Source organism: Neodiprion virginianus, chromosome 2 (genome assembly GCF_021901495.1).
Source record: "Neodiprion virginianus isolate iyNeoVirg1 chromosome 2, iyNeoVirg1.1, whole genome shotgun sequence".
In the NCBI taxonomy this organism is placed as follows: domain Eukaryota; kingdom Metazoa; phylum Arthropoda; class Insecta; order Hymenoptera; family Diprionidae; genus Neodiprion; species Neodiprion virginianus.
Genome location: NC_060878.1, coordinates 12,227,462 through 12,242,409, shown reverse-complemented (window position 1 = coordinate 12,242,409; position 14,948 = coordinate 12,227,462). Strand labels below are relative to the sequence as shown.

The following is a 14,948-nucleotide window of genomic DNA, read 5'->3' as shown; positions in this document are numbered from 1 at the left end:
CATTTGTCTCACTCTAATCGTTGACTTGGAGGGTCCGTGCTTGGAGGCATCTTAGCTGTAAAGTGGGGCAAACCCCTTTTTCGAACTGCAGATAGAGCTAAACAGCCTGTGTCGATCGTTTTCCTTATATCTAAGCTATTTTGCAAAAGGTGATTACAGCAAAATTCCTGTGTCATTGTCAACATTTTATTATATTAAAAATCCATATAATAGTCGTTAAATTACAATAAATATCAGTAATCTCTAGTTAAGAAAATGCTATAGTCAGTCTTTATTGACTGACAGCTAGTTTTGCGAAATTTTGTGGACTACCGCGAAAAGGCGATACGAAATAGATTAATCCGATTATTTATGAAAAATAGATTCGAGCTAGCAGCGAAAGCATCACTGAAATCGATAAAAAAATGCTTGTTTTGATTCGCGAAATGTAGGCGTGTCAAATGTCTTGACTATTATCCGGTAAAATTGCGTTGACTACAGCTTTTTTCTATCAGTTATATGTAGGACTGGATAATAGTCAACATAGGTGACACCCCCGCATTTCACGATGTAAAAGAAATCAATTTTAACCGATTTTAGTGAATTTCAGGTACTAGTTTCATTTTGATGGATCTATTTTATATCGCTGTCGTAGGATCATTTTTGTAAAATTTCAAAAAATGATAGCAACGTCTTAAAATAAATATAACTAGCACCGTTTGCATCGTTATTTTGATCAATAAAAGCCCAAAATAAATCTCATTATTTGCAGAATTTATTTTGAGCTGACTAAACAATTTAGCGTCGTCATTAAAACCTTCGAACCAGTATCGAAATTACTAAATATCGTCATTAATACCCCAGAACCATTGTCACCTTGGTATCCTCCAGAGCTCCATTGTTCCTTGATTGACAAACGTCGGATTTTAAAATGCTCAATATGAACGCAAAGTCGTTTCATTCCTCCCTATTATCAACATGTCCTGAACATAAATTGGTAATGGAATAGTCAGAACACGACGCTGCACTAATTTCTTCATCATGCCTGGTATGTAAGTGCTGTGAAATTCCCACCTATAAATTAGAATTAATCATACTGAATACATAATATTCTAAAATACTTACCTCCAGGGAAATTTTATTCTGAACTCGTTACAGGCCAACAGGGACTTCTTAAAATGAAGGGTAGTGAATACACTACCAAGTGGATAAAGTTCAAACTGTCTTATCTTGAGCAACACATTAAGCCTCTAGTTTTTCAATAGTTTACACTAACTGTTTTTTCCATTTTCATGTTAGACGAAGCTTAACAAACCAAATATGCAAAGTGCAGTTGGGAAAGAGCTTCTGTTATGAATGTGTCTAAATCTTTTGAAATACATTATGTCACAAGCATAATAGTTTCACCAAATTCGAAAATCAACAATAAACAAATCAGAACTTTTGGAAGATAAAATTCAACATACAAAAGTTTTATAGAGGATGATGGCGCTGCCATACAAAGATGATTTGGGATTGGAAATTAAAAATGTGATGTACTCTAAAATGTTGTTTACTCACTTGCAAATGCCAGATTCTCCCTCCATTTCAGGAACTAACTCCGGACAGTCCCACACTTCAGAAGCAATATTAACAGCCAGCATCTCAGTTTTCGGGGCCTCAGTCCCAAAACATTTATCTATGTATTCCCCTCTTTGTTTTGATTCAGTAAAGTCTATACCTGTGCTTCTGCAAGGGTAAATAATAAGCTTGAGCAATTGTGGGAAATTATTTTCATAAAATAAAAGAAATTTCTACGACTCGACGCACGATGTGAATTTATCAGAATGTGACAGTATCACATCTCTTTTTAAAAATCTCTGTTACATTCTATTAATTTCTAGAAATTTTGTAGAAACATCACAATTCCATGCGCAAACTGAATTTCGGCAGATTTACGGATAAGCCTTGATATTAACATAAAATTTCTGAACAGACATCATAATTCTAATGTTACTGAAAGTATGCTTTTGCAGATATGTTTAAAACTTTACAATTCCATTTCAGAAAAATTATTTCAACTGTTTCTTGGAAATTTCTAAATAATGCAGTAATATCAAGAAAAATGCAGCAACTCTAGACCAGATATTTTTCAGGTTTATGATACATGATTAGGTTTAAATAAAAAAATACGAATTTTCTCCAGGAATTGATTCAATTTACACCTCTATTTTGATTTGGTCAGAAATAGTCAGAAAGAAGAAAGTTCAGAGTTTTTAAGGTTATCAATGTAAGAAGAATTTGAAAAAATGCAAATTGTTTCCAAAACATCTTTAGATTTTGTTGAAATTCGAAATTAATAGATTAGTTTAAACGCATCCAGAAACAGTATAGAATTTTTGTCAGAACTATTCAAAAAAATAATACATTTCTGAGATTTTTTTACTAGGAAAGTCTGTTCATCATGAAAATGATCGTGAAATTGAAGTAGAATCGAACAGCAGATCTTACCGAACTACAGGCTGCAACCCTGGATAGACAGGAGGAAGAGATATATTTTTGCTGTTCATCGCTCCTTGCTGTTTCGCCCTAAGCAGCTTTATCAGCGATTTCAAATCTCTACCTGACAGTTTGCCAGGCTTTGTATTGGTATAGCCCAAAGCTTGCGCCATAGCCAGTAAATAATTTTTGCCCATATTTTTCTTCCCACTGAAGAAATATTTTTCTCCTTTACAAAAGGCAAAATATAAAGTTTCAACATTTTTGACTCGTCGACTTGTAGACCTTTTGCTTGATCGTAGTGTCAAAAAAGTTATCCCATTGTATGACGTAATTTGCACTTCCATATTCTGCACACTTCTCAAAAATTCTTTTGTAACTCTATCTCGAATTTCGCTGTCTGATTGAAAACCAGACATTGTCACGGTCTCGCCACGCAATTCGTGACATGTCCAAATTCTTTGATTCGAATGCCGACTCACCTCTGTGAAAAAAATTGAAATCTGGCAGTTAATCATCAGATACCTTAACAGTTTGTGATATTTTTGTCACTTAATTTCAACACTATACCTATCACTTCTAGGATTGATAGTCGATCTCTTAAGTCATTGTTTCCAATTTTTGCAGTCTATAAGAAAATATGTACATCAATTATTATTTTAAAGGCACAGAAATAGTGATATTTGTAAAAATGTTAAAAATTAGTTCGATATTCTATTTCTGTAATATCCATACTTACTGTTATAATTTGTTCGATGATGCTAATAGATGCACGAGTTGTAAAATTTTGATGATGCTTCATCAACAACGACCTCAAATTGTTCCACGTCAATTCAGGAAAAATGGGTAGCACTGCTAATTCTAATTCTTCAAACTTAAATCGTGCAATCAGTCGCTGCAGTTGACGACGCACGCTCTGCGAAGCTATAGTATCAAACAAATTATAGTTCATTAATTTCCTTTCGTGGAATAAACACCAACCGCACACCCATTATGAATAAAAATATCAAATAGTACCTAATTAAAGTTAACCTTACTTACTGCGCGACATTTCTTTCAAATAATTTCTTATTTTCTGTGAAATATCAGGCACAACACGTTAAAATACGCACAAACAGACAAGTAACATTCAAACCATTGAGACTACACAAGGAGCACAAATTCAAATGGGTGAATTGAGAAACTTGTAGAGTAATCGTTTATATCAGGTTTATTTTTTGTACGGCCTGGCGTCGCTAGTGTTCCCTTTGTACGAAAGAGTCACTGGCTACAGGGATGCTCAAGATTGACTAATCGATGATCTTGCAATGCGACTCGTAGAAGGTTTTTACAGGAAACACCAATGCCATCTTATTTCAGGCAGCTATTTGTTTACATGGTTAACCGATAAGAACAACGAACCATTAAGGAATTTTATAATTGTTTTCAAATTCATAAATTTCTCAAATATCATCCAGTAGAAAAAACATGGAGCTACGAAACTGCTAGACTTCGCAAATTCCATAGACTTCTAATAACAACAGAACGGCGAGCGCGTCTACACTATCGGTTTATACACATAGAGGTAGTATCCCAGTGCTCGCGTGCGTGACTGGCTGAAGGCAGAGCTAAAGATTAAAATCGAGCTTGCATTTTGTTCCGGACCGAAAATAAATTAGCCGGAAGGTTAAGGCATCATTGAATATTACCACCACGCGTCGATTTTTCCTTATCGCGAGCGGTAAGAACTCCCTAGGAGCGAGACATATCCGAGCGACAATCCGGCAGAGCGGATGGGACGGAAAACAGTTCTGATCGAATATCGGAACCAGGTGGATCTCGATCGCAACAGAATTGCGCCGAACTCTCGTACCGACTGAACCGAATAACCAAACTGTCAGAGTGTCAGTCACTCCCCTGACGTCGTTAACGTCGCACGTGTAGTATTTATGATCCGTCCGGAGAACGCGCTACGTACGTAAATAATATCCATCCAAACAACAGATGAATTTAAATGTTCAATTTGGATACATTTAATGAATTTACGCGTGTAAACGAAATCCTAATTGAAGTGATTAGTTGATTATTAATCGTGTGCAACTAGTTATTCTAACGAGGAAAAAACGCTCGCTATTTTAATAACTGCCTGCCTGTACAGAACGCTGTTGCCAGATACGTAGTTTTTTTTTTTTGTTCTACTTGTGTAATTTCGATATAAATATTCATTGCGAACATGAATACAGGCGAAAGGTGAACAGTGGATGCCGTTACCGGAACGCAGTAAGTGTTTAATTTCTTAACCAGTACAACGTGTGTGTTATTTCAGTTTTCAATTACCAGTTACAGAATGTAGTGCCGTAATATAGCAGAGTGTTGGTGTACCGCAGTGCGCACACCGCATTTCTACATATATATATGATACACGTAATGTATGGGCGCATGCTGGATACGGACGATGCGGACGAAGTGTACTTTTAGCGAGAGTCTGGTGTGCAAGTAACGTAAACTAGACGTTATTACATTTTGATATCGATGCCAGACGCTCGCGAAAAACCTAAAGCGTAACTGTGGGCGATATTTCTTCCCACATTTCAAGTTTCGTTTCCCTGTGCCGCACACACACTTTTTTTTTCACGTATTCAGCAGAGTGACGTAATACGTTCTACGCTTAGGAGGTGATTCTCTCTGCGCGTTATTTGAAATTGATTTTATTCGACGTCGCATGATCTCATTCACTCGGGAAAAATCATTTTCAGCGGTCATTATAATTATACGTACATGTTTCAGTTGGTTGATTGACCTCGATTCATTGATACAGTGACACATGCGTATTATGCCTACTGTGTATTATACACGCTTACTTGTAGTCAATAAAGCTATCAAAGTTAACAGCGCTCCTGTCAATGTGCGCTGTTTACGTTCAAAATATTGATTAATCATTATCTCGAAAGGGTGTGAATCTTCCCGTGAATTAATTCGCATTCAAATATACGTTTGTCCTCTATTATACTCTATTATACTCTATTATACTTTCATTTTCGTGTGCCGAAATTGATTTTTCGTCAGGACAATAATAAGCTGGTCATATATATTGTCAATGTAAGCTTGTTGGAATATCGAGAGGAAAAAAATTCGCAATTGGTTTCACCACTGAAATTTATAGACGAAATTATTTGAACAAACTCCAAGAGGACAATTTGTAGCTACTGGTTGTTTCGTGTCAAATGGATGCATTGATTGATGACATGTAATTGACTAATTGAATCGGACATCAATATTTCGCAAGCCAACATTACGTCAATAGCGGTAAAAAATATTCAATTTTCCGATTTCGGCGTTATTTAGGCATCGTTTCGGCTCAAAGTTGGTATTTTGAAAACTTGTGTCGAAAATATGAACCGCGAAAAATACTAAATCTGTGAACTTTATTTATGTCGAAACGGCGTCGAACCCGTTTTAGACACTGACTATTATTGGAATAATTATCAATTCAGCAATATTGCTGTTAAATTTTCGTTATTGTGTAATTTATTCTTCTTTCGGTTTTGCCGATATTATTTTTTCTAGGTTACACGTTATCTAAGCAAAGTAATCCAACCAATATGTGATTATCTATTTTTGATAGTCAAATTCAGTACTCAAGATTCGTTTTTCCGTGTTTTCACCGCTGATTCCTCTCCAGTCTAGAAAATGAAGCTCAATGTTCGGCAAATAACAGACAGTAGTTATAATTCTGAAATTCGAATATGGCAGTAACTTTGTAAATTTCACATATATATTATATATCAGACTTCAAGGTCATGGATTTTACAAAAAACCATGTCTTTCGTCTTAAATATGGATCCCTTGATGTGCAGTTTCATCTAATGTACTTTCTCTAGTTGAATTTATATATTCGTAATTACTTCACTATTGCTCTGAAATAATCTATCTTTTCACATCGAATCTATAATCTCTCATTATTGAAACTTGATTCGACGCTGATGAAAATTAATATTTGACGCAAAGATACGAAAGGAGATTTAATTTCTTACGGCATTTCACTCATCCAATTACTAGCTGTGTGAATAATTGTAACCGGAGTGAAGAGAAGCCTGTTAGATGAAATTACATATCACAAGCTCTATATTTAAGGTCAAGGAAAAGACCCTGGAAGTTTGAGCAGAACCAATAATCCGGAGATCTGATGCTCGCTTTGTTAGCTTCAGTTTTCATATCGCATGGATAGAATTCTGGAATTTGTTCTAACGCAAAGCTTGTATGATGCATAATTCAAGTCGTATGATAAATACACAACTATCCGATGCTGCTACTCTGTATTTAAAGGCGATCCGACGTAAAAATGACTGGGTCATATTCTGCTTGTCATTATTCGACTCTCCAGTAGTTATTACAGCTAACTACCATGTTCTGCATGATTTCAAATATTACATGCAATAGTTATTCACATCAGCGGATCAAATTGGATGTATTTACATCTCTAATGTGTATTCGTTAAATTGAACTAACAGCACAAAAATGTATGTATGTATATGTTTGTTTTTATTATATTGCAGTAATAAAAAAATGAGTTCACAACCAATCATGGTGCCTGGTGGAGAACGTCGAACACAATCTGAATCTTATTCTGTCTCAGTAGGAAATCCTTCTGAGCCATTCAAAACTATGACCCCACCTAACGTCAGTCGTTCGCTTAGCAGTCGTGAGTATTATAAGTGCGATTTAAACAGTAATTGGTGGTATTCTATGTTGTCTATTTGAAAAATGTTTAATTCCCTTTAGAGACAAATGTTATCGCCATCTTATTTCATTTACTTACATATACGTGTTACATCTATTCCTATCTTAACACGCATGGATAAAAATTGAACGGTTGAGAAAGTAATTCCTGTTAATAGTTGAAGTTGAATTTCATACCATTTGCGTCATTTAATTGAACAAAAAAGTAATTTGATTCGGAAGACTTAGAACTACTTGTCAAACAAATATTTTAGAGTTTTTCGGATTCAATAGTCGGCATTCATTCAATTTCAGTCTTTGTTACATCGTATAACAATACTTGAAGTGCTTGATACTGTAGCTCAACTTCTTACGAAGCGAATTCAATGCAAGTTTTGTCGTAGATATCAAACACTAAATTGAAAATATGTCTCGCTTCGCGTGCCTCTTGAATGTTTCATCTGCAAATCGTATCTCATTTTTGATAAGTAGATGCACGGTTTTTAATGTTACCTGAAATGTTTGTATATTTATACAAGTGATAGATTGTTGTCATTAAACGCCCAAGCACAAATAGAACATGACAGGATTCTGCAGGCCAATTGCAATCGGCACTCCTTGGTGGAAAAATGTTTTTGTATATTTCTAAACAATTGTACCTGAAAACTTTTGACAAGAGTCTCGGATATTAGTCTGGTTACTTACACATTTAAACACTTACGGATATGGTACAAGGTTTTGTAAATGATTTCTGGTTTCCAATACAGAAGTGAAAATTCAGTATCAATTTTTTAGTCAGTAAAATTAAAATATCTTTCAACGAAAAAAAAATCGATTGATAATAAAAATATATCTGAGATTGTAGAGGAGAATTTTGAAAGAGATATCTTTTAAAAATTTCTGGAGCATTACAAAAACTCTGCTATATACCTGAAAATTTTGTAAAACACTGTGCCGGTACCTGATAATTTTGAAAAAGTTCGAACCTTGTGAAAATAATAAGAATTTGCTAAAACTTGAGCGGAATTTCTTCTTTTTTTTTTTAAATATACAGAAGCATTTCTCAACCAAGGTTGTCATGATAAATTCATATATAGCTCTGATGTATTATTCAATCATCGATGTACTTAGTATAATTCATAGCAGTCAATATTACTAGTGATTTTGTTACCTTTCCACTGTCTTATTTATCGAAACTCCGAGGCCAAATTAACCTGCTTCAAATCTTGCAGCTTCAAAATCTCCCAGATTAAATGTGCAGAGTTGAGAGGCAAATTTATTTTCCTACAATGTTACATTAGACCTGTCCTTAAGAAGGGCAAAATCGAATTTTTAACAAAATTTAGCAAAAAGGTAACATAACTGTCAACATTTTCTGAGAATTTGCGATTTTTTAGCTGATAATTACGGCAGCGGTAAAAAAACGATTAAAAATCCCGAAAAACCAATGCTTTTCTTATGTGTAAAAGTAAGGCTTCCTAGGCGTGGGTAAACATGGAGGGAAATTTTTTTAAAAATTCAGACTTTTTTTTTTGAATTATTTCGAAAGAATTAAGGGTAAGACCATTAAAATTCGATTTTGCCCTTCTTAAGGACAGGTCTAATGTTACATGTTGCTTATAATTCCTAACCGTTGCTCTAACTACCCTTTGAATAACACATATCTCTCAATCGCTGCTTATTCACTGAGCAATTTTATTTGGCTTGTTATTCATACGTAATAAGAGAATTTATTATGAGTTATTCAAATATAAGAGCAGATTTCTAGCATCTCCTATATGTATATCTGAAAAAGATTTGAATGCTGTTAGCAGATAAAGTTATTTTCAAAGATACAACGACAAAGTACAAATAATTCGAATTGACTGGATAAAATTGAGAGAATTCAAAATTCCTTGTAAGAGAGTTGGTCAATGTTTTAGAAGCAGGCCACAATAGTTAATACATCAAGAGTATTCCTGTACCTTTTACCATCTGATTTAAAAACATTTTCAACTCTTGTGTTTTGAATCATATTTCTGAAATTTATTGTCGATTTGCTTCTTTCTTCATAAAATATATAGTTTGGAGCACTTGTGTTACATATATATAGAGATGAGTATCAGGGTGTTACGACTGGAAGTAACGTTTTGTTTTCTCACTTCTACCTGATAAACTTGTTTTATGAAAAAAATCCACGGCGAAGTATATTTCAATAACCTAATTTTAAAAGATCGCTCTTTGGAGTTGGAAGTTTTTTCAATTAAATAACATGTGTAAGATGTAGTCTTCTTTTCAAATTGTTGCTACTCAGTCACATTTGATGACGTGGGCTCGATCCTGGGAGCATTTTGTAGAGAATTAAATTCTCTAAAGAAGTGTCAGGTAAACAAGAATTCGTATCTCAAACTGTGCAAAGTTATGAGTCTCGAAATAAAATTTTATGTAAAAATTTATCCTTAACCGTCTTTGGTAGCTAAACTATTGACTTTGTTTCAAAAATTCAAATGGCAATTTTATAAAGAATTTCATTATCTTCAAAATACTTGTAGAATCATGCTCGTACCCTATCGCTAGACATAGCTCAGTGATAAAAGTTAGAAAAAAAACTGGATCTTGCCCCTGTTATTTACATGTCAAGATTTTATATTGAAGGAACAACCTTTTATAATAACAATTAAAAAATATTTACGAGCGAGGACTTGTTTTTCTTGATGTGTATATGTTTTTCAGGGAGGAACTAAAAATAAAAGTTTTGCTTCCAAATGAAACGACTCAATGTGTATTAGGGTAAAAGGGTAAAAGGGCAAACGGTCATTTTTGAATTTCGACTCTTTCACATTCCGAATCTATTCCAAATAATTCAAATCTAATTCCCTAATTATTTCAGATTTTTAGCTCAATTCATCCGTTCCGCCAGAGGCTTGATGTCCCCATTAAATCCTTTTCAAAGGAACAGTAAATCTACGAAATGGATTTCGATAAGATTTCATACAGAGAGGTATCTTGGGTCGCTGATTACGAATCTGGAGTACAGAGTTTGAAATTTAAAACGGCGGATCCAATATGGCGAACAAAAATCCCAAAAGTTCATTGGTATTGCCATATTGGCTCTGATATTTTAAATTAAAAAATTGAGTCCAGCTTCGTAATTAGCGACCGAAGAAACGCCCCAAAATATCAAATCTCATCGAAATCCATTTGGCGAACTTACTGTTCCTTTGAAAAGGGTTAAATGAGGAAATCAACCCTCTGGCGGCACGGGTTAGACTTGAAATAAGAATCTGAAAATATTCGGGAATTATTTTTGAATGATTTGTATCCAATTTGGGAGGTGAGATAGTCGAAATTCAAAAATGACCTTTTTGAGGTGCATATATATTTTCTACAGCATGTTGTGAGTGTTACTGTATTTGGCTGAAAGCTTGTAGTAGAATTGGCTAGTCCCTGAACAAATATCACTTTTTCTAACTTTATTTTTTTTTTGAGTTGAATATATTTTAGTGCAGTACGATATGGACCATACGATTACGCTGAATCCCGAGCTCTAGCCAATCTCATGTTAAATTCTGGAATATCGAACGACGTTCGTCGTCTCCAAACTTTGTCTACAGAATAATATGAATATCATTCATTGGAAAAAAGGTACTAATCACCTCTTGTCACATAAAATGAGGTCTGCATATGGTCTATATAATTTTATATTCTCGTTTATTTGCACTCCTAATCACTTTGAATTTGGTGTTTTTAAACCTTGCATGCATTTAGATTTACAATAACCATATTTTTTCATGCCCAATGCATGGCACACAAGATTTCACACGGTTACTGAATTTGTAGTAGAAAACTTTCTTCGCTCGTTGTATTTCATTTTTTCTTTCGATGGAACAGTTTTAGCAATGGAACACTTGGATAGAGATATTTTTGTGCAACTACTGTTACAACTGTTAATCCTTGAATCTGCAGACCGTGCGAAATGTTGCAAGAATGGATATTCAAATAGGTTCTTTCAATAACTTCGTAATGGTTTTCTTGCTTACGATTCAACTTTGGACGATTTTTGTAGCCCAAATGGTGGTCAAAGGACAGAAAAATTAAATAGGTACACGCATCTCGATATTTACGATAGTGTAGAATTTTTTATTCAACCTAGTGACTTGATAAAACCTCAGTAATTCAAATCATCCAAGTTACAAAGTTGAGAAAAATACAATATAAATTTGAACAGTTTTTCGATTTTGGTCTTTCAGGTATTAAACTATTCAGAGTAGGTGCCTCAGTGGAACAGAGGACGTTTTATGCGATCAAAATTCGAAAGCGAACAGTTACATTTTTCGTTATTTCTGCTGATCTCTCGATTATAATAAAGAACTGTATGATTTGTGTATTTGTACATTGCTTGTTACATTTGCATGTGTATTTAAAGAAATGCCTCTCCAAATTGATGTTTAATATTTCCAACCTGGTAAGGTGGTTACAGCTGTCGTTAGTAAGCGTTCACTGACCGTAGAAAAAATTTGATATAATTATATTAGATGCCTTTCGATTAGAGTTAAAATCATGCAAATCAATTACGTGGCGCTTGTATTGGTGAAAATATATGCGTCAATAAGAGTACCGCAGAGCGGAAGCGTTGAATTGTTAAATGTATGTTTCATGAGCTGTTTGAAAAATAATTTAACGACGCCTATAGCGCCTTTCTCTAACTGTTATTTAATGCATAAGAACATAACTTGACATCAATGAAGTAGTCAGTCCGACTCCAGTCTTTTTATGAGTATAGTGCCTCTTCAGCAATCGTACAGAGTGTTTGTTTCTCTCGATCGTTACACGAGCTTCTTTCTCAATTAAAACAGTGAACATTATTTGTAATTACCGCACAGGGACATGAAGAGTATAAAATACGACATTTCAATTGAAGTGGGAGAATTATTGACGGTAAAATGATTAGCGTGACGTAATTTTTAAAAGACCAACAAGATAACTTGGGTTTATTAAAATTGAATCATAGCGGCCGGAGATGATAGACAACCTCGACAAGGCGGTGTTCAAGCTGGATCAACACCGCTGCCAAAACTACCGTCATTAGAATCACTCTCGACAAGTACAATTATTTCTACTTGTGCTCCACCATCCTCAACAGGTAATATTTATACAAAAATTTATACAAAGTCTTCGCAGTGCTTCGGTGATAAAAATTATTGGATAACTCTCACAAACTGTTTTTCGAAATTTGTCAGATATGCCGTATTATTTTTGAAAAGATTTAAGTTCATTCTAATAATTTCGGATTTTAACAAATTTTTAAGAATTTCCAGAAAGAACTCAATATTTTTTCAGAACTTCGTTTTCTGCAAAACTTCTGGAAATGATTAGAATTTGTCAGATATTTTCCAGAACAAATTTTCAGTATTCGTAGAAATTCCTGACAACTTCTGAAAATAATTTTTCACCAATGATGGAAAGTAAATTTAATTCGTTATTGCAAAAGCGCCAAATGGATGGTGTGATAGTAGCGAAATGAATATTTTATCTGTTACGTATACTTTGAGACGGTTTTCACTTTCTCATTGACCACTATTTGTGCTTAACTACTAGGTCAAATTCCTATTAGCACCTGCTCCGAACATCCTTCAACTATTCGTAACTGGTACTGAGCGTGTGAATACCTGTTGTACATACTAGAAACGATCACGATTCGGTATGCTTGTGAGTGATCAAAGTTAGCAGCAATTATGAACACCACCTGTTCAAATTTATATCAGCTGAATTATCCAGACATGTCTTGATTGTTTTTTTTTCTTCTTGTGCTTACTCCATCGTCGAAACATTATATCAGAATCTGAGATTACCGTATGACAACTTGATCTTCGCATATCCCTAATTTATCTAAACCGAGTAATGGAACACAATTTTGAATTTACATATCGTCTTGTCATTAATAAAATACTATTTGTTAGACTGCTAAGAAATGAGTTTTAATAAGATCAGCCTGGTTAGAAAATTAGATTTCTGGCCCAAACGGCTAAACTGATAGCCATGATGGAAACGGTAATCAAATAAATTTATAGACAACGTGTTTAAGATCACACCTAGTGTCCGAACAAAAGTGAACAATATTCTGTCTGACCCTCATAGAATCAATCATCCAGTTTTCTCAATTGGTCTGCTCTAAATTACTATTGAAAAATCTTTTCTCGTTTTTTTTCATTCCTCACCTGTTATTTTACAAACATTTGCATCGCAGCTTTTCATCAATTCTCTAACAAAACTCAACATTTTTCGTTAATAATGCGTGTAATTACCCAGTAAATAATAATAATAATAATAATAATAATAATAATAATACAAAAAAATATGTCCACAAAAGCTATGAATATTGTATATTCATTTATTTTGGCACCTAATGGTCATATATGGTTTGTGTAATTTAAAATTTGCATGGTAGAACGTTAAATTCTTAATTTTCAAGTCGATTGAAATGGTCTAGCTTCTCACATTTGACGTGTATTGATTGTAACTACTCGGTTAAATGATAGATGCCTCCGGTATACCTACATATATATATATATATATAATATACATGAATGTGTGTGTGTGCTCTACACTCAAAGCCTGCAGGTGACCTCTGACTCAGCGTATAATGTTTTATTAATTTTTTCCCTGTGCAAATGATTTATTCAAATATTCTATTGCTAACAATGAGAATATAAAATTGCCTTCTCGATCTATAAATATATGTACATTTTACGCTTTATCATTGTTTCAAAATCAAACCGTTACCACAATGTGTTTCTAACAAGGAGTGACTGGAATTCTTTTTATCAACTATCAACGCACTTTGTGGCTGTAGTCAACATTTCAGTAATATGAGTGACATTTAACAAAAGTAAAAAACTCAAGTTCTTATTATTACAAATTACCTAAAGTACACAAAAAATGTTGCTAGAGCAACATTTTTTTCTATCTCTTTCTCGATATCTTGCACCGTTTTTGACATCCTTCTTTCCGAATTTTTGATTGCCAATATTCTTTTTCTTTCTTGTGCAAAAATTGGGAATCCTGTGACACGTCGAAATGTGAAAACTGTGACCTTTCTAGAATATTTGTGAAGGAAGACCCTCTTCGATTTTCTATTTGGGTCTTTGATGGTTTTTGAGTAAATATGTGTTCAATTTTCAAACAACTACCGCCATTTTGTTGAACATCGAAACCCATTTGAATTCTTCAATGAATTTTCAAAGAACTTGAGAACGCAATCTGAATCAGTGAAAATCGATGAAAAATGCAGATTATTTCGGAAACAATTTTCATTCTGGATTTTTGACATCCTTTAGGATTTTCTAACTTTGCTATGAGTAAAAAAACACACCAATTTATCAAGTTTTATACTTCAGCCACCATTTGGGCATCGTTTCGCGATAGAATATTATTTTCAACGAATGCCGAATTCGAGAAAGCTTGAATAATTAAAAATTTTCAACTTACGGTCTGTTTGATGTTCACGGCTACGGATTTGGCATTTGAACTTCTTGCCCTACAACGTGGTCGTGCAACAATGAACGGAATTATGTACTCTGAAAATGGTTTTCTTCAGTGTAATCATAATACGGGAAGCACTCTGATGGACAGCTGATAACAACTAGAGAATGATTAGATATTGTATCTCTTATAATATATTTGAAAGCAGTTAGCAGTGCGATATTTTTACTTCCGTAGTGCACAACTTCTTATTTACCACTAATGCTGAAATTGCTTATGAATATAAATGTAATACAAATTCAAAAATGAAATTTCCAAAACGTTTCTCAAAT

The 14,948-nt window shown here is 34.0% G+C and overlaps 2 protein-coding genes across 8 annotated transcripts in view; one reads left to right on the top strand and one right to left on the bottom strand.

Annotated features, from left to right (window-relative positions):
• Positions 1-569: 569 nt before the first annotated feature.
• Positions 570-14,708, bottom strand: LOC124299104 (uncharacterized). Of its 2 annotated transcripts, none has more exons than XM_046752050.1 (6): positions 14,623-14,708; positions 3,197-3,381; positions 3,028-3,085; positions 2,470-2,941; positions 1,540-1,707; positions 570-1,053 (listed from the first exon to the last, which is right to left on the bottom strand). In XM_046752050.1, the coding sequence occupies exons 2-6, from the start codon at positions 3,257-3,259 to the stop codon at positions 915-917; spliced, it is 900 nt and encodes a 299-aa protein (XP_046608006.1). In that variant the 5' UTR covers positions 3,260-3,381; positions 14,623-14,708; the 3' UTR covers positions 570-914. The 2 variants fall into 2 exon arrangements, with proteins under 2 accessions (XP_046608006.1, XP_046608005.1); XM_046752049.1 differs by lacking the exon at positions 14,623-14,708 and adding an exon at positions 3,499-3,683.
• LOC124299102 (oxysterol-binding protein-related protein 8) overlaps positions 4,330-14,948 on the top strand; it is a 28,387-nt gene continuing 17,768 nt past the window's right edge. For 2 of the 6 annotated variants that reach the window (XM_046752041.1, XM_046752040.1), the window contains exons 1-3: positions 4,332-4,716; positions 6,993-7,138; positions 12,146-12,277. In XM_046752041.1, the coding sequence (XP_046607997.1) occupies positions 7,003-7,138; positions 12,146-12,277 (268 nt within the window). In that variant the 5' untranslated portion in view covers positions 4,332-4,716; positions 6,993-7,002. Of the gene's footprint in view, positions 4,717-6,992; positions 7,139-12,145; positions 12,278-14,948 lie in introns of all 6 variants that reach the window. The other 4 variants (XM_046752046.1, XM_046752042.1, XM_046752043.1 and 1 more) reach the window with 4 other exon arrangements.

Bases quoted from the DNA above. Each gene is read 5' to 3' on its own strand.
- LOC124299104 (XM_046752049.1), bottom strand. The intron at 3,086-3,196 runs GTAAGTATGGAT...ATTTTCTTATAG, and splicing joins TCATCGAACAAATTATAACA to ACTGCAAAAATTGGAAACAA. The intron at 1,054-1,539 runs GTGAGTAAACAA...TCTAATTTATAG, and splicing joins GGAGAATCTGGCATTTGCAA to GTGGGAATTTCACAGCACTT.